The sequence below is a fragment of the Lithobates pipiens genome, unplaced genomic scaffold, assembly GCF_037356315.1.
Source record: "Lithobates pipiens isolate NorthernLeopardFrog02 unplaced genomic scaffold, aLitPip1_a1.2 Scaffold_10, whole genome shotgun sequence".
Taxonomy (NCBI): Eukaryota; Metazoa; Chordata; class Amphibia; order Anura; family Ranidae; genus Lithobates; species Lithobates pipiens.
The window spans coordinates 191,952,329-191,977,421 of record NW_027507686.1 but is presented as its reverse complement, the minus strand read 5'-3'; the positions used below and the strand labels follow the sequence as shown (position 1 = coordinate 191,977,421).

General features: G+C 42.3%; 1 protein-coding gene across 2 annotated transcripts in view; it reads right to left on the bottom strand.

The window, feature by feature from the left end:
- SYT12 (synaptotagmin 12) overlaps positions 1-25,093 on the bottom strand; it is a 206,846-nt gene that overhangs the window by 120,892 nt on the left and 60,861 nt on the right. For both annotated transcript variants that reach the window (XM_077460785.1, XM_077460784.1), the window contains exon 2: positions 9,804-9,857. In XM_077460785.1, the coding sequence (XP_077316911.1) occupies positions 9,804-9,846 (43 nt within the window). In that variant the 5' untranslated portion in view covers positions 9,847-9,857. The remainder of the gene's footprint in view (positions 1-9,803; positions 9,858-25,093) is intronic.

Genomic DNA, 25,093 nt, shown 5'->3' with positions numbered 1-25,093 from the left:
TTTTACCCCCGCTAGCTGCCCCATTGATTTCATGAGCCGCAGATCTGCAGCAAATCCGGCGGTAAAACGCCGCAAAAAATAGCGGCGTTTTACCGCCGACGCAAAGGGCGGTGTGGTGTGAAAGGGGTCTAAAAAAAAGGTTTTGCCTTTAGTTGTAGTTTACCACTTGCTTGCAGTCATTTTCTGGAACTTTTTGTTTACAAGTTTAAATTAGTAAATATTGTATCCAAGAATAGGAAAAAGGGGGGGGGCAGGGGATTTTTTTACGGTACACTATATAAAGAGACAACGATTTCTTAAAAAAGAATTCATAGCTTTAATGTTGGAAATATGTTAAAATTATTTTGGAAAAACCAAAATAGCAAAAATATAATAGCAAGTACACTTTTTATACAAAAAATTACATGACACAAAGTATAGGGGATCCTGAAAATGTTAGTTGCTGAGAATGATCATGTATCCTCCCGACATGTTTCGCGTTTTTGCTTCTTCAGGGGAGTATGCAACTAACATGAACATAAACACAAAAAAAAAAAAAGCCCTCTATGCAGGCTTGTGTCTTCCCGCCCCTTTAAGGGCGGAGAGCTAGCATAGCCCTATCTCCATCAGCATTTACCCAAATGAACCTCGTGTCAGCACTGAGGCATTATGGGGTTGGTAGTTCAAATGCCGACTCGGAAGGCTTTGCACATGCTCACTGCTTCCACCTATGGCTGTCCGCATCGAGCCGGTGACGTCAGACGCCGGCTCGATGGATGGGGGATACAAATAGGCAGCGCTGTCACTTCATCTGTAGTGCAGGTTCAGCACAGATACTACCGCCACGCTGACTCTTTCTTCTGGTAAATATACTTTTTTAGTTGAACTTCATACTGTTACAACACCGTTTCTCATCTTTCTATACCTATATCTATTCATCCTTCTCTTTATTTGCTTGTAGGTTCAGCAAGCCTGGCAGTGGCAGCATACCGCTGCACTCTGTAATTTATAAAACACTACAATGAATCAATTGATTCTTTCTTTGTAATCTGTTGCATTTGTATTGCACCAATATTATCATATGGAATTAATTCTTTCATCTTTGACTCTAACTGCAGGTAAAAATAATTTTTATTCCTTTTACTCTCTTTAACAGTATATTGGTAGTATACCCCCAGTAGCCACTTCTCACAATCCTTATACTAATTAGGCGTAATTAAAATCAATTGTTTCATTCCTTTGATAATGAGTATCTCATGTTCTACTATGGAGGCATGTTTTTCAGCCCCAATTCCCTCTTATAATTTAGGGATTGATATCATTTACCCTTCCTGTTACAAACTAACATTTTTTAATGCCTGTGCTGGATTTGTAAACTTGGTACTTATCTCTGGATTTTGTTTTTGATCTTTGTAGCGCTTGTCTACCTCCATCTATGCCCTGCATGGGGCTGGGTTGTTTTTAGCATTTGATCCTGTCACCTAATTCTTGCCATCTATTTCACCATCTATTGGCTTGTGGGTTGCGATGCCGGGAATGATTATATCTGGGTAAGCATTGTACCTCCTTGGACTGAGCAAATTGAGACCAATTTCATACTTAATGTTCTGAAATTTATGTGTATCTAACTGTATGGCATAAATGTATTTTCTGTATTCTTAAACCTTTTTTTGTGTTTATGTTCATGTTAGTTGCATACTCCCCTGAAGAAGCAAAAACGCGAAACATGTCGGGAGGATACATGATCATTCTCAGCAACTAACATTTTCAGGATCCCCTATACTTTGTGTCATGTAATTTTTTGTATAAAAAGTGTACTTGCTATTATATTTTTGCTATTTTGGTTTTTCCAAAATAATTTTAACATATTTCCAACATTAAAGCTATGAATTCTTTTTTAAGAAATCTTTGTCTCTTTATATAGTGTACCGTAAAAAAATCCCCTGCCCCCCCCTTTTTCCTATTCTTGGATACAATATTTATAGAATTATTAGGGGATGAGGTACCTTTAACAGTAATGTGTCTCTGGGATAGTGTGGACCAACTTATTTCTATTGTACTCATGCGTTTTAATACGCTTTTTGTCCTTAGGCCCACCTCCCTGTGACACGGCAACTTTCTGTAATGATGATAAAAAAATTTTCTTTGTCCCTTTGTATTTTTTGCATTTATTTTTACTAATCAATAAAAGTGTATTTCCCCTTTCCCCCTTTCCCCCTTTTTCCTCTCAAACTTTCCCTTTTCCCTTTGTTTCCTTCTCTCTCTTTCCCGGGTCCATGGCGGCTTTCAGCGGCGAGGCCTGGGAGGGCTTAATGAACAAAGCTTCTGATCTCCAAAAGAACAGTGAACCATCGGATAAGGATCTTGATCTTGCTCTGCAATATTTGCAACGCCTCTTGGAACGTAAGGTTAGAATTTTTTGGCACAGAAAGTTCTTTCATAAATACATTGATCAACAAATTGTGCCTTTTGGCCTTAGAATACAAATATTCCCCAATCTAAACAAAATTGACAATCTCATCAAGCAAAAATGGGAAGAAAACCTACAAACGTGTTCGATAGCAATGATGACTTTATTAGCCATCCAATACTCGCATGATATTGACCTGATAGATAATTCCATTAAAAAATGGTACGATGAATATGCTAAAATAACCTCCACTCCCAAATTTAAACGCAAGGAATCTGAATTATCCAAACACATTGAGAATTATACCTTAGAGATAATACGCTTAAAACAAAATAAACTCACACGTGATAACAATTCCTACTCGAATGGTTCGGCATACAAATGGCCAACAGATGGTAAAAATAAAAATAAGTTCTTTAGAGCATCACGCCCCTCCAACAGGAGGGATTATAATGATGATGAAACTAGATCGAGTGTTTCATCAACCTCTTTTCCATCCAATCATTCCACAATTTATCGTGATTTATCTGGAGACAGACTCCCAAAGAGGAGAAAAAGCGATTCGGAGGGCGCCGCTATGGCAGCACCCAACCAACACCTCAGCACCCCTTTACCACCTCGAACTCATCCTATTTCCAATCAAGTCCCTGTTCGTCCCCTAATGATGTTCCATCACCCACCACCACCCCCACCTCTCATCACTCCCACCCCCACTAACACATCCTTGTCCATTTCCACCTCCAGTAACACTTCTATGTCTACCACTCTCACGTCTTCCTTCACAAAATCAGCCCCTTTGACATCATCCCTACCCATCACCAACACTAATGACATCATCATTTCACCCAGTGGTGCTCCCCTACCGGCGGACCTCCGAATCGCCCCTATTTTTTTAGGGAAAGAATCCCCTCAACCACCCAATACCTAACCCAATCTCCTTCTATTAACCCAGAATCCAATTCAGGGAATGAATTATCTATAGTCAACTTATCGTCTTTTGTGCTCACGAGTCATGAACTCGATGTTCTGAAACTAGGACTGACCTTCTGCCCTGATTCAAGCTCGGACAAATTCTCTCTGATAAAGGATATACATTTATTTGCACGAAAACTGATATTTAGAACCTTTTTCCATAAGCCCAATCAACCTACTGTACAAATAAATACATCGAAACTTACCAATGAGATAAATAGTGCTGATCAACAAGCCCTCTCCAATCTGATGGATCTATGGGAAGAGGGCCAAATACCCCCTGATGATGAGATGACCATCTCTTCCACTGGTTTATCGGTACAGTCAGTTTCTTTTCCTCCTTTAGAAATGTTCAAACCTAAGTCAACAAATTTTCCACTCCTAAATACAAATCCAAATATTTGGGCTTTTACCCAACAAGTTTGCCAGGCCATCGAACAGACGCATTTTCCATTGACCAAGAAACATAATCTAACGCATAATCAATTGACGGCATTAAAACAACTCAAAACTAATCCCAATATAGTCATCAAACCTGCGGATAAAGGTGGAAACATCGTAATTATGAATACCTCACAATATCTCACTATGTGCAATAAGATTCTTCAAAACTCGGATTGGTATCGACCAATTTCTGTGTCTTTAATCTCTTATTTTGACACACAATATCGTTTGATTATCTTTAATGCATACAAATCAGGTACTATAGACAAAGGCACATGGAACTTTCTAAATTCTAAAGATCCGAAAGTTGCTACTTTCTATGCCCTTCCGAAGGTGCACAAATCTCTAACTGATCCTCCGGGACGTCCCATCATTTCCAGCTGTGATAGTTTGACAGAAAATGCAAGTAGCCTTGTAGATAAACACCTTACACCGCACGTCATTTCCCTTTTTTCTTATGTAAAGGATACCATCGATCTTCTAAAGATACTCGAGGGTATCAGCCTACCGGCACAGTCCTGGTTGGTTTCCATCGACGTGGAATGTTTGTATAATGCTATACCACATACCAAAGGTTTACAAATAATACGCTCCTATTTGCAAGAAAGAGGCTCAAATTTCTTTGCTTACAATGAATTTGTTATGCAGCTATTGGATTTTATTTTAAAGCACAACGTATTTCAATTTAACCAATCCCACTACCTCCAGGTGCAGGGGGTTGCGATGGGGACTAAATGTGCCCCATCGTATGCCAACCTGTACCTGGGGGGGTGGGAAAAAGATACCTTCGCGCGTGAAGACCTCGTCCCTTTTCTAAGTAACATCACAGCCTGGTACAGGTACATTGATGATATTTTATTTTTTTGGTCAGGATCAGAATCAGATTTGTTGCTCTTTTTTAATTTACTTTCTGTGAATCCATTCAATTTAAAGTTTACGTTGAATTACAGTCAAAATTCTATTGAATTTTTGGACTTAACCATTAAAATTGATGCCACTGGACATGTTTATTCTGCCTTATACAGAAAGCCCACTGCTGGCAATACGGTCTTACATGCGACAAGCTTTCATCCAAAACCTCTCCTTAAGAGCATCCCTTATAGCCAGTATCTAAGGGCCAAACGTAATTGCAGTACTGACTCTGACTTTAAGATTGCAGCCAATGACTTATATAATAGACTCAGAGCACGTGGATACAGTCATGTATCTTTGAAAAAATCATATAATAGAGTAAAAAATAAAGATAGGACTTCCCTTCTCTTCTCCAATAAACAAAAAAATTTTGATAACAAAGTACGTATCATTACCAAATACTCTAACCAACATCATTCTTTCCGTGCTATAATCAATAAGTTCTGGCCTCTTCTAAAAGCTGACCCCATTGTTAATCAGTACATAAACGATGTACCATCAATCACCTATATGAGACCTCAATCACTCAAGGACAGCTTAGTTAGAAGTCACTTTCAGGACTCCTCAGGTGAAACTAAATCTAAATATCCAGGCACTTATTCATGCGGGCAATGTGACATGTGTCCCTATATATATAATTCTCGAAAGATCAGACTGCCAAATGGCAACCTGTTTGTTTCGAAATTTCACGTTACATGCTCCACTCCAGGCGTTGTATATTTGGCCCAATGCCGGTGTGGAGGATTTTACGTAGGTAAAACTAAAAGACTATTTTCTATCCGCATAAAAGACCACATCAAACCCATTCTCAATAAAAAAATTATTACAGCCATAAGTAGGCACATAGGCACCTATCATGCCTTTGACCCCAACTGGATACGATTTTCAGCCCTGGCCCATATACCTCTAAACTCAAGAGGTGGCTCAGTGGACAAGCTTCTCTTACAAACTGAAGCCAAGTGGATCTTTATTCTAAAAGCCACAAAATACCCTGGTTTCAATGAAAATATAAGCTACAGATCCTTTCTATAGCTAATCTCTGTTTGTTTGTTTCATGAAACCTCCTACCTCAGCTGTGAGCCCCCGTGGAGCCTGGCATGAAGAGAGAGAAGTGATATCCCTTTTTCCCCTTTTTGTTTATCCTTTCCCCTTCCCTCTTTTCCTCCTACCCCCTCCCCAATTTATTTGGTTTTCTTTTTGTTCTCCATTTTTTTTATTATTTTTTTTATTCTTATTTTCTTTATTTATATGTTTATGTTATATTTAAAAATATCTCTGTACATCAAAAAATGTCATTTCTAATTACCATTAACGCTGTACAGGTAATATATACCGTTTAATGTCTCGCTTTGCTTGGCCCAAGGTGGGTTTCATGGTTTGCACACTTGGGGATCTCTGTTGCTCTCTATGAGTCCCACCCACATTGAGGAGCTTTGCTTTTTCCCTCCTTCCCTACACCGCATTCCTAAGCCACACTACTTTGTGATTTGGGACTGGATCCTCTGTTTTTTATCTTCCCTTGCTCCAAGTATGCAAGGGCATATGGACACCCAAGGGCGCCGTTGGGTTATATCCCCAGGCGGCTCCCGATTTGAGGTGGAAGGGAGCATTTAATCCCCTCTAGGGTTAAAAGCCATGACAATCGTCGTTTCATCTGCCCTCTATGCAGGCTTGTGTCTTCCCGCCCCTTTAAGGGCGGAGAGCTAGCATAGCCCTATCTCCATCAGCATTTACCCAAATGAACCTCGTGTCAGCACTGAGGCATTATGGGGTTGGTAGTTCAAATGCCGACTCGGAAGGCTTTGCACATGCTCACTGCTTCCACCTATGGCTGTCCGCATCGAGCCGGTGACGTCAGACGCCAGCTCGATGGATGGGGGATACAAATAGGCAGCGCTGTCACTTCATCTGTAGTGCAGGTTCAGCACAGATACTACCGCCACGCTGACTCTTTCTTCTGGTAAATATACTTTTTTAGTTGAACTTCATACTGTTACAACACCGTTTCTCATCTTTCTATACCTATATCTATTCATCCTTCTCTTTATTTGCTTGTAGGTTCAGCAAGCCTGGCAGTGGCAGCATACCGCTGCACTCTGTAATTTATAAAACACTACAATGAATCAATTGATTCTTTCTTTGTAATCTGTTGCATTTGTATTGCACCAATATTATCATATGGAATTAATTCTTTCATCTTTGACTCTAACTGCAGGTAAAAATTATTTTTATTCCTTTTACTCTCTTTAACAGTATATTGGTAGTATACCCCCAGTAGCCACTTCTTACAATCCTTATACTAATTAGGCGTAATTAAAATCAATTGTTTCATTCCTTTGATAATGAGTATCTCATGTTCTACTATGGAGGCATGTTTTTCAGCCCCAATTCCCTCTTATAATTTAGGGATTGATATCATTTACCCTTCCTGTTACAAACTAACATTTTTTAATGCCTGTGCTGGATTTGTAAACTTGGTACTTATCTCTGGATTTTGTTTTTGATCTTTGTAGCGCTTGTCTACCTCCATCTATGCCCTGCATGGGGCTGGGTTGTTTTTAGCATTTGATCCTGTCACCTAATTCTTGCCATCTATTTCACCATCTATTGGCTTGTGGGTTGCGATGCCGGGAATGATTATATCTGGGTAAGCATTGTACCTCCTTGGACTGAGCAAATTGAGACCAATTTCATACTTAATGTTCTGAAATTTATGTGTATCTAACTGTATGGCATAAATGTATTTTCTGTATTCTTAAACCTTTTTTTGTGTTTATGTTCATGTTAGTTGCATACTCCCCTGAAGAAGCAAAAACGTGAAACATGTCGGGAGGATACATGATCATTCTCAGCAACTAACATTTTCAGGATCCCCTATACTTTGTGTCATGTAATTTTTTTTATAAAAAGTGTACTTGCTATTATATTTTTGCTATTTTGGTTTTTCCAAAATAATTTTAACATATTTCCAACATTAAAGCTATGAATTCTTTTTTAAGAAATCTTTGTCTCTTTATATAGTGTACCGTAAAAAAATCCCCTGCCCCCCCCTTTTTCCTATTCTTGGATACAATATTTATAGAATTATTAGGGGATGAGGTACCTTTAACAATAATGTGTCTCTGGGATAGTGTGGACCAACTTATTTCTCAAGTTTAAATTAGTATTTTTTGCTAGAACATTACTTAGAACCTCCAAATATTATATGTTGTTTTTTTTAGCAGAGACCCTAAAAAATAAAATGGCTAATGTTGCAATATTTTCTCTCACTTTTTTTGCGCATCAGTCTTTCAAACGCAATTTTTTGGGGAAAAACACCTTTTTTAATAACAAAAACCAAAACACTAAGGCTGGGCTCACACCTATGCAAACTGGATGCAACAAACCAGACAGTACTCATTTGGTTGCTGAACATGGACTGTTTATTGAAAACACAGGTACACAGGTAATACTCTGGACTCTCTATGGAGTCGGTTCACATATCTCCGTTGCGGCCATTTCAGGACTGAATTCAGGCAAAAATTCGGCCCTTAATCGTACCTGAAATGGAGAACAGGGACGTGCTGGACCCCTGCTGTGAGCCGTATCCGTCGGTGGTGTGAACCCAGCCTTAAGGTAGCCCAATTGTTTTATATAATGTGAAAGATGATATTACTCCGAGTAAATAGATACCAAACATGTCACACTTTAAAATTGTGCACACTTGTGGAATGGCGACAAACTACGGTACTTAGAAATCTCCATAGATGAGGCTTTAAAAATGTTTACAGGTTACTTGTTTAGAGTTACAGAGGCACTAGAATTATTGCTGTCAATCTAACAATTGCGGCAATACCTCACATGTGGGGTTTGAACACCGTTTACATATGCGAGCACAACTTACGTATGCATTCGCTTCTGCGCACGAGCATGGAAGGATAGGACGCTTTAACTTTTTTTTTACTTTTTATTATTCTTTTTTTTTTACTGTCCCATTATTTTTATTTATTTTTATTACTTGTATTCCTATTACAAGGAATGTAAACATCCCTTATATTAGAAATAAGCACCCCAGATCTCTCTTTACCTTTCTCTACCTTTAAAAGCCAAAAAAAAATGACATTTTGACTTTAAGAAAAAAAAAAATCCTGCCGAGAACCGAAAGTGACATGGGAGGTCGCTCCAGTCTTCCAAGGACATAGAGCCAAGTGGGTGCCATCTTGCCCCCACTCAACTTCCTGCCCAGCCATCGGCTGCAGCAGATTGTTTCCGGGTTTACCGACGGGAGAGGGGAGTGGGGGGCGGGGGAACTCTCCTGTGGCCTATAAAAATAATCCCGTGGCGAATCCACCACTGGGACCCCTTTCTATAGAGAATCGCCCACAGTAAATAATAATGCCAGGGTTATGGCAGCTAGCTGCTGGCAAAAAAATTGTATTTAAGTAATGATGAGTATTTAGTGTGGATGGTCGGCAAGTGGTTTTAATGAACTTGTCACATTTCACTAAAGTTGTAACAAAAAAAGTGAAGAAAAAGTGTGATGTGTCAGGATTGGTGCACTGGCACTGATTCCTCTCAGATCACACCAGCGGCCGTGCCATCAGCACCCTTACAGTAATGACTTAGCAGCCTGCCAGCCTTCTAATGTAATTCAACCCCCAGTGCTAAAAGCTGCCAGAAATGCATCGAAGCCTGACTTTAGAGTCAATGACACGATCTTTAAGGATGAATTACTCTAAAGTACCTGCAGCTTTAGAGTCCAGTAAGGGCTTGTGTTTTTACAGCTTACTAACGATATGCAATACTGTACCTCAAAACCGATAGTAAGGACACAGGTGCACTTCAAATTTTTAGACCAATGCCCTCTCAGATTACTTCAAAATTTGTAAGAGCATTGTGAAATTGGAGAAACATATATCAACCAATCAAAATTAACTTTTTACTGATAAAACTTCAAGGAAATTATATTGAACTCTATGGGATAGTGCACTTTACGCATTGTCCCTATTATTGGCACTTTTTTCTGAACAAAACCCTGTGTATTTCATATGGTGGACATGGAATAGAATCTTTTTTTTCCTTCTAGAAACAAAAAAAAAATACATACCACTAATACGGTAGTCAATCATTCTGCTCTCCATGGCATTCATTTCTGTTTTGCCTAATGAGAAAGAAAAAAAATGAAATGAGTACATCATAATCACATAATCTCAAAAGATTTAAAAAGCCACTAAACATAAATTGCAAGCTGGTCTCTGGAAAAGAGGTTTTAAAAATATGGATAAATGAGTATGAAAAGGTTTCAGGCAGTTATCAGAAAACACCATGGTGTGGTAGATGGCCTTGTAGTGACTCCTTGGCCATTACTTTCATAGAGAAGTCTACCGTCATGCTAAAGCCTCCTTTAGCACAACATGGCAGCTAATGGAGAACTTGTGAAGCAAATGGCCAAAATTCCATATACATATTTCTGTGCAGGAGTGGGAACTTGTTTTTTTTTTTTTTTATAAACACCTCTGAATGTTACTTTTGCATTTACTTTTATACATTTCTTTAAAGTACAAGTCGAAGAGCCAGCTCTTTAAAGTACAAGTCGAAGAGCCAGCCTCCCAGTGAACACCTCTGCCTGCTGTGGACCTGGTCACTTTTAATGAGCAGATGGATGCTGATGATATACATTATTTCTCACATTTCGTCCATGAGATAAAAAAAAAGATACTTCTTAGAATTTTTTGAGATATGACTACCAAATATTAAGAAGATTAGAGACCGTCTAACCGACTACATCCACCAATTCAAGGAGGCAGAGACCCCCCTCCCAGACCACAGAGAGGACGTCGCCATCAGAGGGCATCATCTTTGGAGATCACCAGAGAAATGTGACACACCGCAGTCGTGAATACTCTCTCCACCCCCCCCCCCCAAACTGAAACCGTTTTCAGTCGGGTGTGCATGATTAGCTGCCCCCACCACTTCCCTGACCTCTCCCGTTATGATTCTAGGTGCTGACAACTAGTATAAACATGGATTACCTATTGATGCAGATATTTACCCCCCGAGCTGTCCCCCTCCCCCCTGTTTTGGTCGGAAGCAGATATGCGGTGGACCTGGGTAATTCCGCCTGGGAGACCGAGCTGCATACACACCTTTGTCCAGATCAGGGCCCTCCTCCAACCCCCTAGATGATCTGATTACACCGATGCTCCCCCCCCCCCTTGAACTGTGCAGCAGACTGTGCTCTGATATGGCCCATAAACTACCTGCAGGACCCTGACCTTACTCCCACCAAAAGACAGCCGCTGGACACGGCTTGCTCACAGGGTTGGCTGCAGGTTGGGGAATGGGGGTTCCGTGGAAGAGGAGGCGGGCAACGGGACATATGCTGTGGGGAGTCTGGCTGAGGGGCTAGGATGACTCTATGTTCCCCTTAACTCATGTAACGATTCAAGGAAGAATTATTTGATACACCTACCATGAGGATGGGGACACCCTGGTGCCGACCATGGCTACAACGGCATTGACTATCCCTAGCACACATACCTAGATGGCCGGTCCAACTACCTAGAATACAGGGGGAGGGCTTTCAGGAGCAATGTCCCTTGTGGGGAGAAGTTGGTCTAGAGCCTAGCAGATGTGGATTGAGTATGATGACTAGGTTGCTGTATTCTGTTTGAGCTGCTTAGACTGTTATGGTTTTTTTTTTTTCTTTTCAAATTGTCATTGTTGCATTTTTTGGAGTGCTGCTGTCTTTGTTCTATTTTACATGACGATGTTACATATTGAATTTTAGATTGCCGTGATGGTGGGGGGAACTGGGCGCCCCTTTGTGAAACCTTGTCCTCCCTCTCCCCCAAATAGGATAGCAAGACCGCCAGGAGGGTAATTCTCCTTCCAGGTGGACTACTTGCTAAAACCGCGAGTTTACGCGGACCGTGGACCCTCTGCCCATGGTATACTAATTTCCCTATATCTCTCCTCTGTATTTTCTTACTTACTTTCTGACCCTCTCTACACCTGCCAATCCCATAAGTTCCTGCCTAATCCCATCTCCTCTACCCCCTCCACCCCTCCCAGGACAATGACACTAGACACTGTTAGGGTGATGTCCTTTAATGTCAAGGGACTAAACGTACCCAAGAAAAGACGCATGCTTCTCCACGAGTAAAAAAAATCCCGAACTGACATAGCATTTCTGCAAGAGACGCACTTCAGAACCCGACAAACTTTACTACCTACAGAACAGGTACTATCCAATTACTTACCACTCAACCAATCCAACGGCCAAATCCAAAGGTGTCTCAATCCTGATATCATGTAACACCCCGTGGCAAACCCGCGACACCCTCATAGAATCCGCAGGGACGATATATCTTCCTTAGGAGTCTTCCTTAGGGGACTCCTGGGGAAGACTCAAGTGACACTGGCCACGATATACTCCCTCAACGAGAATCAGGCCACTTTCTTAAACACACTAAGTAAACTGCAAGATTTCACAATCGGCCAACTGATCCTGGGGGGAGATTTTAATGCCCCCCTGTTACCGTCCACGGACACATCATCGGGGAGGTCATCTATTCCCCGAGTCACCTCAAACGGATATCCAGAATTTTACACAAAGCGCAGCTGATTGATGTCTGGCGGCTACAACACTCAGGCGATCGTGACTACACGTTCTACTCCCCCCCCCCCCCCGCAAAAACTGTATACTAGAATAGATTATTTTCTCATTCCCCATACGCAACTACACGCTGTGCAGGACAAGTCTATAGGTCAGTGATGGCGAACCTTGGCACCCCAGGTGTTTTGGAACTACATTTCCCATGATGCTCATCCACACTGCAGAGTGCATGAGCATCATGGGAAATGTAGTTCCAAAACATCTGGGGTGCCAAGGTTCGCCATCACTGCTATAGGTCATATCTCATGGTCCGACCATGCCCCCATATTTCTTACATACGCCCTTTCGGACGGCGCATCGGTCAGACCCCTGAAATTCTTGAGGAAGTGCAGAATGAACTTAAATTCTACTTCCACACGAATGCACAATCAGACTGTGACCCGGGCATCCTATGGGAAGCCCACAAACCTGTCATTAGGGGAATTCTTATCAGACATGGGGCCCGCATTAAACGAGAAAGGAATTCACAATGGCCCAACTGTTAAAGAAATTAGGAGAGACAGAAGCCAGACACAAACATGCTCCCTCCCAGGACCTGGAAACAGAATTACTGCTGATAAGAAAACAGGTGAACGATTTACTATTCTACAAGGCCAAGGCGGCGATAAAATTCTGCCGTAAAGCTAGTTACGAGTCGGGAGATAAATGCGGGAAACTTCTGGCGAGACAAGTAAAAGCACACAATCTCTCATCATAAATCCCCCAGGTGGTTAGGAAAGACGGGCATAAGGTGGCCCTCCCGGCACAAATAACGCGAGAGTTCAGAGAATTCTATTCTCATTTATATAACCTACCACTCACTTCGGCACCTCGACCCTCGAAATTCGTACAGAATTAGAAACACCCATCTCCCTGATGGAACTACAACAAGCGATTGCATCCATGAAGCTGGGGAAAGCCCCGGGCCCGAACGGGTTCACGGTTCAATACTACAAGATATTATTACCAATTATTGGGCCACACATGATAGCACTCTTTCAAGCGATAGACTCAGGTTCCTCCTTTGCCACGGACACTTTAAGTGCCCATATCTCTGTCATCCACAAAGAAGGAAAAGACCCGGCAGCGTGTGGAAGCTACAGGCCGATATCATTGCTAAATGTGGATTTGAAATTGTATACAAAGATTCTAGCTGTTTGGCTGGCCAAACACCTGCACAGACTGGTCTACCTGGATCAGGTGGTGTTTATTCCCACGAGAGAAGCGAGGGACAGTACCACTAAAGTGCTGAACCTCCTTCACGCGGCCCAGTCCGCTAATATCCCATCTGTTTTTTAAACACAGACGCCGAAAAGGCGTTCGACCGAGTACACTGGTCCTTTATGTTCTCGGTCCTCGAGCATGTTGGCCTGGGCGAGGTGATGCTACGCCGAATAGCTGGAATCTATGCCAATCCCACTGCTAGGGTTAAAGTGAATGGGGTTTTGTCTGAGTCCTTCCCGATCACCAACGGAACTAGACAGGGGTGCCCATTATCTCCGTTGCTATTTGCCCTCTCCCTAGAACCCTTCCTTGCTACTATTAGACGTCACCCGGACATACAGGGTATAACTATTGGTAAAATGCAACATAAGGTCTCCAAGTATGCGGACAATCTACTTTTCTCCCTCTCTAATCCTACAATATCTTTCCCAAATCTACTCCGGCAATTTGAGATTTACGGAAACCTCTCTAATCTAAAAATAAACTTCACAAAATCGGAAGCCATGGGCATAGCTTTACCACCACAGACCCTCCCAGCGCTACAATCCGGGTTCCGCTTTAAGTGGACCACGACAGCACTGCATTATTTAGGCACGTACATTCCGGCGGACATTTCTGCTATATATGAACTAAATTTCTCCCACCCCTTTATCAAAACAAGAGAGCTCTTAGCTGGCAAAAGGGTCTACACTCCTGGTTTGGCAGATGCAACCTACTCAAAATGTGTATTCTACCCAAATATCTATACCTTCTCCAAGCCTTACCGATTAGGATCCCAGATTCTTATTTTAAGCAAGTGCAATCACTTTTTACGCGATTTGTCTAGGCCCGGAAGAAACCGAGGATCCCCCAGACTCAACTGACATTACCGAAACATCTGGGGGGGCTTGCATTGCCAAATATCAGGAAACATTATCAAGCGATACACTTGGGTAGGATGCTGGATTGGCACCAACATAGTGGATTTAAACTGTGGGTACAAATGGAACAAGATCAGTCCCCTATCCCCCTCAAAAGTGCACTCTGGTGCTGGGAAGCAGTACCGCCCAACCTAAAAAGACATGCCTTTATAGGCAATACTTTACACCAATGCTCCCGAGTTACTATACAACAACGACTGACGACTAAGACGTCACCATTAACACCGGTATTGGGAAACCCCAAATTTGGCCCAGGTACCTCGCTGGCGCGATATCTGACTTTAAGAGACTCGGATCTTATCACTACATCCCGATTCGTACATAACAACGCATAGCCTACCATAGAAGACTTAATGACCCTACGGCCCATTCAACCTCACATTTTGGAATGCGGTGCAGATACATCACTTCCTCAGGACGCTTGGTCACCCCCAGGCGTTTGGACGACAGTTAACCACATTCAAAGAATATTGCTCGGGGCTAGAGCCACTCTCACAGACCCTCTCGAAGATGTACGCGTTACTAAACACCCCCCGGAACAACCAACACTACCCAGCGTCCTAAAATGGGGGATAGATTTAAACCGGACTTTCTCCATACCTCAAACGCAAAACATTATAAACCTATCCCTTAAATCCTCCCTGTGTACCAAAACTCAAGAGTTAAATCACAAGGTACTAACGAGGTGGTACATGACACCAAGTCGACTTCAGGTAATCTTCCCAGACACGTCGGGTAACTGCTGGAGATGTGATACCAACAGGGGAACCCTTTTACACATCTTCTGGGAGTTCCCTACGCTAAGCCCATTCTGGAGGACAGTACGCACCATTTCGCAGAAGTTCACAGACTATATTATACCTGATGACCCAGCCTTTTTTCTACTGCATGTCTCTGACATCCCGATCAAAACATACAAAAAGTCTATCTTGAGACATCTGGTGAACGTGGCGAAATCGTGTATTCCATTATTGTGGAAGCATCGAAATCCTCCATCTATAGCGCTATGGCTACAAAAAGTAGAACACGTAAACCAAATGGAAGACCCGATCTTGACCACGACAGACAAACAAGAGACGTATAGACAAACTTGGACCCACTGGAACATATTTAAGTACTCGCAGGAAGGTAAATCTCTACTTCAGTCATAGAACCCTCTTGAGACCCCACACATTGGTGGTTCGCAGACATCGTCAGGGAGGAGACCACGTGGCACTCCTGTCCCTTTTTCCTGGGATCCCCAACCCCCCCCACCTTTCCCTTCCCCTGTCCCTACCCTTGCCCCCCTATCCCGCCCCTTATTTCTGTTTTCTCTGTTTGCTATCTCTTTACTTGCCTTGGATATTTCACACTCGAAACACAATAACTGTGCTACCTCTGCTGACATGTAGACTTTTGGCTGGTTAGCTAAATGGATCCTAGTGCCTTAGCACCACAACCACTTCGCACGGGTAACGGTGGGTGCAGCAGTTCTGGGTAATGCTGATTCTTTAACGAGATACATGTAGTATTTATGTTGAATTATGATATACTGCGTATAGAAGGGAACACCCTCCATGCTGCTACGAGATATTGTGAATGTCCATGCTCTTCTTGTTCTGTATGCTCTTGCCTTACCTGTTTAAATTTCTCAATAAAGATTATATTTGCAAAAAGAAGATTTGAGAAAAAAACATTTCAATGCATATTTTGTATTTTATTCTTACCAAAGAATTTTGGTTCAACAATAACAATATCATTTAACAATTCAGAACAGTAAAAAATATTCATGATAACAACAAAAACCCATTTAACATTTTTATAATTTTTCCGCACAAATAGACAAATCTTTTGGTGGTATTTAATTGCCACTGGGTTTTTTATTTTTTCCTAAACAAACAAAAAAAGACTGAAAACTTTGAAAAAAAAAGTATTTCTTAGTTTCTGTTATAAAATGTTGTAAAAAAAGTACTTTTGCTCCTTTACTGATGTGTGCTGATGAGGCTGCACTGATGGGCAGGGGCACTGATATGCAGCAATGGTGGGCACTGATAGGTGGCACTGATATGTGGCAATGATGGGTGCTGATAGGCGGCAATGATGGACACTGACAGGCAGCACTGATATGCGGCAATGATGGGCACTAATAGGGGGCACTGATAGGCGGCACTGATATATGACAATGATGGGCACTGATAGGCGTCAATGTTGGGCACTGATAGGTGGAAATGATGGGCAATGATAGTAAAACGCATCAAAAACACACTGGAACGCACATGTCTTTATTCAGGGCCAGTTCATAGAAACGCAGTCTGGATACATTCCATATGCTTTCCTGCATGCGCTCCCCTAGAGCCCTCGCAGACACTGATCTGTGTTTTATTATTGCCATGCTATGGTAGTGATGTTTAGAAGTCTCATGTAATATGTCTCCAGTCTATGACTGTCTCTTAAAGCATGTCAGTCTCCTACAACTCCTATAGCATGTCCATAGTCTCTGACCACAGTTTCTAACAATCTCTTGTAGCATGTTTAAATTTTATGACCGTCTCTTGTATTATGTCCACAGTCTCTGACCATCTTTTGTATTATGTCCACAGTCTGTGACCATCTTTTGTATCATGTCCGCAGTCTCTGACCATCTCTTATATTATGTCAAGGTACATCATCATTACATAGATCCCTTCCACTTCCTGCAGTATGTAGGATCCACCCACCACAGGCGTAAGAAGAGGGTGAAAAAGAGCTTTGATATTAATTGACCAGACTACATAAACCTAGAAAAGATGGTTTTCTTATTGATATTTTTTGAGGCCATGGGGGTTTTCCAGTGGGGAGGGGTTAACAAGGTGAGGGGAAGCCTGGAATCTGTAGCAAAATGGCAAACCAACTCTATTCAGTTGAGTATTTCTGGTATTTAGACTTTTTAGTTGGGGGGGGGTTCCCTTGCTGGACCTCAGCTTTAAGTGTAATTTAGTTCAATCTTGGCTCATTACGTTTTTTTTCGCACCCAGAAAACATGGAAAGAGGGGCATTCTCACCAGATATGAAACATGGAGACTTTGGATTTGTGACACCACTACCAAGTGTCTGGAACTGCACTACTGAAGTGGTGGAAAACAGAAGGGCACTTGTACCACCTTGCTATAAGTTTGAACCCCTTTCCCTGTGTCTTAGTAACTAAGGATAATTTGTGGGTCAGGATAAAGCTCTTTTCCCAGTCTGCTGGGGTAACTGTAAGCTGGAGTTCTCTTTCCCAAGCCTGTGTATAGGTGGAGAGATGTGGATGTGTGGCTGTTAAGACAATGGAGTAATAGCTGGGATATAGTATGTGTCGGTGGGTCCTTGTGTAGGAGCAGAGATTCACAAGCGGTCGGCTAAATCTACTTAAGAGTAGATTTAAGTGTAATTTAAAAACAGACCCTAACATTTTGTACTATCTTTCCCAGCCCTTAGGACCTAACGTATAAAGTAAACTCGACTTTTTATATTTTCACAGACTGAAATTTACCCTTTGAACTGAATCATTAACCCTTAATCTAACCCTAAAACCTAACTTCTAAACGTAAACCATAAAAACCACCCCCCTAGCATCTAATGTAAATCTTAACACCCTGGACTCTAATCTTAATATGAAATCTAAATATTAGCCTTAAGGCTGGGTTCATACTGCTGCGGACCGCAACAGAATCGGATCGCATGGGGGTTCACACCATGCGATCCGATTCCTGTGCGAGTCGGCAGATCGCACTGCGATATGCGGACGGATCTGGGGGTGTCATTAACATATCATTGACACTCCCAGCCGTCCGCATAGGGCAGTGTGAACTGCCGGCGGGAGTAATGCGATGCGGGAAAACGCAGCGGATTCGCGGCGTTCCCGCATCGCAGCGGTGTGAACCCGGCCTAAAGAGTAATACCACTTTCATTGACAAACTTAATCCCCTCTAGGTGATCTATGGATTTTAACCCCTTCAGCCCCGGACCAATTTTCAGCCTAAGGACCAGAGGTCTTTTTACAATTTCGCACTGCACTGCTTTAACTGGTAATTGCGCGGTCATGCAATGTTGTACCCAAACGAAATTTGCGTCCTTTTCTTCTCACAAATAGAGCTTTCTTTTGATGGTATTTGATTGCCTCTGCGATTTTTATTTTTTGCGATATAAATAGAAAAAGACCTAAAATTTAGAGAAAAAATTATATTTTCTACTTTTTGTTATAAGAAAAATCGAATAAACTAAATTTTAGTCATACATTGAAGGCAAAATGTATTTAGTCACATGTCTTTAGTACAAAAAAATGTCAATAAGCGTATATTTATTGGTTTGAGCAAAAGTTATAGCGTCTACAAACTAGAGTACATTTTCTGGAATTTACACAGCTTTTAATTTACGATCTCATTTCTTGAGGTGCTAAAATGGCAGGGCAGTACAAACCCCCCCCCCCCAAATGACCCCATTTTGGAAAGTAGACACCCCAAGGAAATTGCTGAGGGGCATGTTGAGCCCATTGAATATTTTTTTTTTGTCCCAAGCGATTTAATAATGACACAAAAAAAAAAAGTTTACAAAAAGTTGTCACTAAATGATATATTGCTCACACATGCCATAGTTATATGTGGAATTGCATGCCAAAATATATTCTGCTGCTTCTCCCGAGTACGAGGATACCACATATGTGGGGCTTTTTGGGAGTCTAGCCGCGTACGGCACCCCGAAAACCAATCACTACCTTCAGGATTTCTAAGGGTGCACATTTTTGATTTCACTCCTCACTACCTATCACAGTTTCGAAGGCCATAAAATTCCAAAATTACACAAAACCCCCCCAAATGACCCCATTTTGGAAAGTAGACACCCCAAGGAAATTGCTGAGGGGCATGTTGAGCCCATTGAATATTTTTTTTTTGTCCCAAGTGATTGAATAATGACACAAAAAAAAAAAAAAGTTTACAAAAAGTTGTCACTAAATGATATATTGCTCACACATGCCATAGTTATATGTGAAATTGCACCCCAAAATATATTCTGCTGCTTCTCCTGAGTACAAGGATACCACATATGTGGGACTTTTTGGGAGTCTAGCTGCGTACACCACCCCGAAAACCAATCACTGCCTTCAGGATTTCTAAGGGTGCAAATTTTTGATTTCACTCCTCACTACCTATTACAGTTTCGAAGGCCATAAAATGCCAAAATAGCACAAAACTCCCCCAAATGACCCCATTTTGGAAAGTAGACACCCCAAGCTATTTACTGAGAGGCATGTTGAGTCCATGAAATATTTTATATTTTGCCACAAGTTGCAGGAATATAAAATTTTTTTTTTTGCACAAAGTTGTCACTAAATGATATATTGCTCACACATGCTATGGGCATAAGTCAAATTACACCCCAAAATAAATTATGCTGCTTCTCCCGAGTACGGGGATACCACATGTGGGGGACTTTTTGGGAGCCTAGCCACGTACGGGACCCCGAAAACCAAGCACTGCCTTCCGGATTTAAATATAAAACGCTACCAAAAAAAACTGTTAGCGATCGCAGGGATCAGGCCTGACTCTGCGAATGCTGCAGTTATGTGTTTAGTGTTTTGTAAGTGACAATGATCAATCGATACTGCACTTGGGTGGGCTGGGCGGAGGGGCAAAACGCAGGTGCTAGCAGGTATCTGGGCTGATCCTGCTAACAATGCGTTTTTTTGGAACCCTAAACTGCTGGGGACGCTAGTATAGATCTGATCAGATCAGATATTGATCTGTTCAGATTCTATACCACTACGGGAGGTTTATGCTTTTGCGCGTGGGTGTTAGCGGTACTGGCACTAACCTAGCGCTGCCTGGGGCGACGCAGACCCTGACCCTAAAACCTAATTGATATCACTCGCCGGGTGATCAGGGGGTTAAACCTTTATTGGGTAATAAATGGTGGGTGCCCTGATGCTATAAAAAGCAAACTAACCAGAGTCACCCGTAACACTTATACGGTGATCACTGGTGAAAGGGTTAAATAGGGGCAATCAGGGGGTTCAAATTTTTATTAGGTAGTATATGGGGGTCCCTGGCGCTATATAAAAACCTGACAGGGAACCTAAATAACTAACTGGCTAGCCAGCGTCACCAGTGACACTTATACTGTGATCGCTGGTGAAAGGGTTAACTAGAGGCAATCAGGGGGTTAAAACCATTATTGGGTAGTATATGGGGGTACCTAGCGCTATAAAAACCTGGCGGTGAACCTAAAAAAATAACTAGCTACCTAGCGACCCTAGTGACACTAATGCAGCGATCAGAAAAATGATCGCTTAGTGACACTGGCAAAAGGGGGTGAAAGGGTTAACTAGGGGCAATCAGGGGGTTAAAACCATTATTGGGTAGTATATCGGGGTACCTAGCGCTATAAAAACCTGGCGGTGAACCTAAACAAATAACTAGCTACCTAGCGATACTAGCGACACTAATGCAGCGATCAGAAAAATGATTGCTTAGTGACACTGGCAAAAGGGGGTGAAAGGGTTAACTAGGGGCAATCAGGGGGTTAAAATCATTATTAGGTAGTATATCGGGGTACCCACCCGCTGGAAGGCAAGCACGTACATGTACATGCTTGTGCCTGTACATCCCATTGTGATGACGTACAATGGGATGCGGCGGCCCTTAAGTGGTTAACAAACGTTGTAGAGCCCTACTTTTTCTGCCCTGGAAAGAAAGCTGCTTGTTCCCTTATGTCCTTTGGGTACTGATTCTGAATAGGAGGGTCTGGTTCATTGTATTCAGCCAGTGCCCTCTTTGTGTTCTGATGAGAAAAGTTACAGTGTCTGTATCCCTTTGGAAGTAATTGACCCTGTCCCTTACGAAGTATTTGACTTGTACCTTAGTGCAGACTTATGGGAAAATCAGTGAGCCAATCACACAAGCAGGAAATAATACTTCCTGGGACGTTCTGTACACCAACAATGTACCGAGTGCCTCTAGGTTGCCATATTGCATTGCATTGAATTTTAGATTGAAAAGGAAAGGTAATTTTAATAACATTAAATTTCAATATGGCTTGTGTAGCAGTTGTATATGCTATTTTTTTATTTGCTATATTTTTTTCACTAAAACAGAGTTACCCTTAAACACTAACATAACCTGTGAGAAAAAAAAACAAAGACTGACTTAATCCTTTTAGAAGCATACAAACCTTATCCTGTGTCTAAACATCCATACTGAATGGTACCTGTCCTATGTCCCAAGGTTTTGACTCTGGAAAGTCCTGATCCAACATGCCGCCTTCTACCAAAAAGGCAAATATTATTTTTGCATGGAGAGCCCCTTTGTATCTGGATCTTTTATGTCCCATACACGCGATCGGAATTTTGGTCGGAAAAAGCTCCGATGGTTTTCCCAATGGAATTCCAATGGGATTTCGCTCAAACTGTCATGCGTACACACGGTCACTCTAGATTCCGACCGCCGAGAACGCGGTGACGTACAACACGTACGACGGGACTATAAAAAGGAAGTTCAATACCCAGTAGCCAATAGCTTCCATCTCCTGAAAGTTGAATCTGAGCATGCGTGAGTTTTTGTGCGTCGGAATTGCATACACACGATCAGAAAGTTTTTCCATTGGAAAAATTGAGAACATGCTTTCAAATTTTTGAGGGCGGGAATTCGGCCAGCTAAATTCCGATGGAGCCTACACGCGGTTGCATTTTCTGATGAAAAGCTCTCATCGGTCTTTTGCTAGCCGAAATTCCGATCATGTGTACGCGGCATTAAACAAAAAGCTATGAAAACCATTGACTGAAATAACTTGGCAATTCAAAATTCATCATTAAAAAGTAAATCATACTTTTGACATCTCAACACAATCGAGTTTCCTTTTTATGGCACCGTTTGGTTTTTATCGGTAGCCTTAATTGCTCTTGTGAATTGCATAACATGTAATATGACAAGATGTGTTTTTCATTTTGATATTCCTTTGTGAGCCGGACTTTTTGTGGTTAAAGGCAGGTTATTGACCGTGAGCTTTCCCGGTTGTAGCAGCAGAAAACATAATCCATGCCGGAGATCAGAAACAAATGCAGCACTCTCTGAAAGCTTCATAGTCTGAGCATCCTACTGTATCTGAATTTATTATACTAGATTACATGTTATCATCTATCCATCCGATGAGATGATCTTCACCAGTCTTGGCACACGAATGCCTTTAACAACATTGAGAGCTGTTGTGTACAACTATCCAATCAAACATCTGCTTTTAGAAGCTTAGAGAAATATTTTCAAAGCAGGTATTGGGTGTGCGCATTCAGGAATAGGAAGAATGCAAACGAGGATTGACTGAAATAAAGCTGGAATTTTATGTGCAAAGACTGCAAGCAATGGCGACCAAGTACAAGAAAGCAGGCACAAGTGCAGAGCATATCCTATAGGCATCTGGGGCTAAGAATGCAAATGGGATGTGTACAAAACAGACTGGCCTAGTGGCTTGTACAGTATAACAGTTGTAACATATTGCTAACACTAAAATCTGGGGAATTCAGATGTGTGACAAACCAGAGTGCACAAGAAGCAAGTTTGCATTTGCATGTGCAGCGAATAGATCAAAGTCCATTTGATTGTGAATAACCAGAAAACCTTTGCTTCTTAACCACTTAAGGACCGAGCATCTTTCTGAAATTTGTTGTTTACAAGTCAAAAACATTTTTTTTCTAACACCCTAGAGAATAAAATGGCAGTCATTGCAATACTTTCTGTCACACTGTATTTGCGCAATGGTCTTACAAGAGCACTTACAAGTTAGCCCATTTTTTTTTATATTGTGCAAGATAATGTTACGCCAAGTAAACTGATACCCAACATGTCACGCTTCAAAATTGCACCCACTCGTGGAATAGCTACAAATTTTTACCCTTAAAAATCTCCATAGGCTACGTTTAAAAAATTCTACAGGTTGCATGTTTTGAGTTACAGAGGAGGTCTAGGGCTAGAACTATTGCTCTCACTCTACCGATAGCGTCGATAGCTCACATGTGTGGTTTGAACACTTCTTATTTATTTTACCTTTTATTTTTATTTTTACACAGTTTTTTTTTTTTAATTGCCACTTTTATTCCTATTACAAGGAATGTAAACATCCCTTGTAAAAGCATGTCAGGACCTCTTAGGCTGCGTACACACGGGCGGACTGTATGGCCTACTTAGTCCGTCGAAACACATTTCAGCGGACAGTCCGCTCGTGTGTGGGCTTCAGCTGACTTTTTCAGCGTGCAGTCTGGCGTACTAAGTATTTCGGAATTTCCGTAATTCTGTCCGTCATACTTTGGTTTCAGCGGACAATCCTCTCGTCAGTAGGCTAGTTCGACGGACTAAGAATGGCGCATGCTCAGAAAGGATTTACACGGCGAAAGGGTGCTTTGCTGTGTATTGGACTTCCTATTTCTAGTCCCGTCGTACGTGCTGTACACGTCATCGCGCAAGCTGTCGACGGACTGTTTGTGCATCCGTGTGTGGTCAAGTCCGTTCATTCGAAAGTATGACGGACTGTCCGTCGGATTGCATGACGGACTAAGTAGGCCATACAGTCCGCCCGTGTGTACGCGGCTTCAAATATGAGATCTGGGGTCAAAAAGATCTCAGATCTCATATTTACACTAAAATGCAATAAAAAAATAAAATAAATTGTCATTTAAAAAAAAAATAAAAAAAAAAAAGTCCCTTTAAGAGCTGTGGGCGGAAGTGATGTTTTGACGTCGCTTCCGCCCTGCATTGTTATGGAGATGAGTGGGGGCCATCTTCCCCTCACTTGTCTCCATACCTAACAGGAGACAGGACGCGATTGCCTCTGCCACTGCCAACGTCTCCAGTAAGTGGCAGAGGTCACAGGATCGCGGCGGGAGCTCTCTCCCGCCGCTGATAAAAGTGATCTCGTGGCGAATCCGCTGCAGAGACCACTTTTATCTTGTAGCGAACTGCCCGCTGAAGAAGAGGATACCGGGGTTATGGCAGCTAGCAAAAGAGTAGTGTTTGGTGGTGCAGTTAGCAGAAGAGGTAAGTATTCCTGATCCCAGCCAATTGTGAGACGATGGCGAATTAATTTTCGCTATTCTCACACTAACACTCCTCCCCGCCAATCAGCAGATCATCAGACCTGTTTCCCAATTCGCCAGAGCGCCAGTGCATCCTATTGGATGCCTGGTGCTTAGAAAGAGGTGGCACAGAGGAGACATGAAGACGGACATCCCCGCCGCCACGGCAGCTCTGGTAAACTCAGGACTGATGGTAAGTGATGGACCACCTGCGGGGGGGGGGGTGCTGTCAGAGAGCCACAATGGGGGGGCCATCAGAGCTGCGGGTGGGGGGAGACCATCAGAGCTGCAAGTGGGGGGGGTCGTGGGCACAGTGGCTGCATATACTGGGCACGAGTGGCTGCATTTGACGGGCACAAGTGGCTGCATTTGATGGGCACAAGTGGCTGCATATGATGGGCACATGTGGCTGCATATGATGGGCAAAAGTGGCTGCATATGATGGGCCCAGTGGCTGCGTTTGATGGGAACAAGTAGCTGCATATGATGGGCACAGTGGCTGTGTTTGATGGGAACAAGTGGCTGCATATGATGGGCACAAG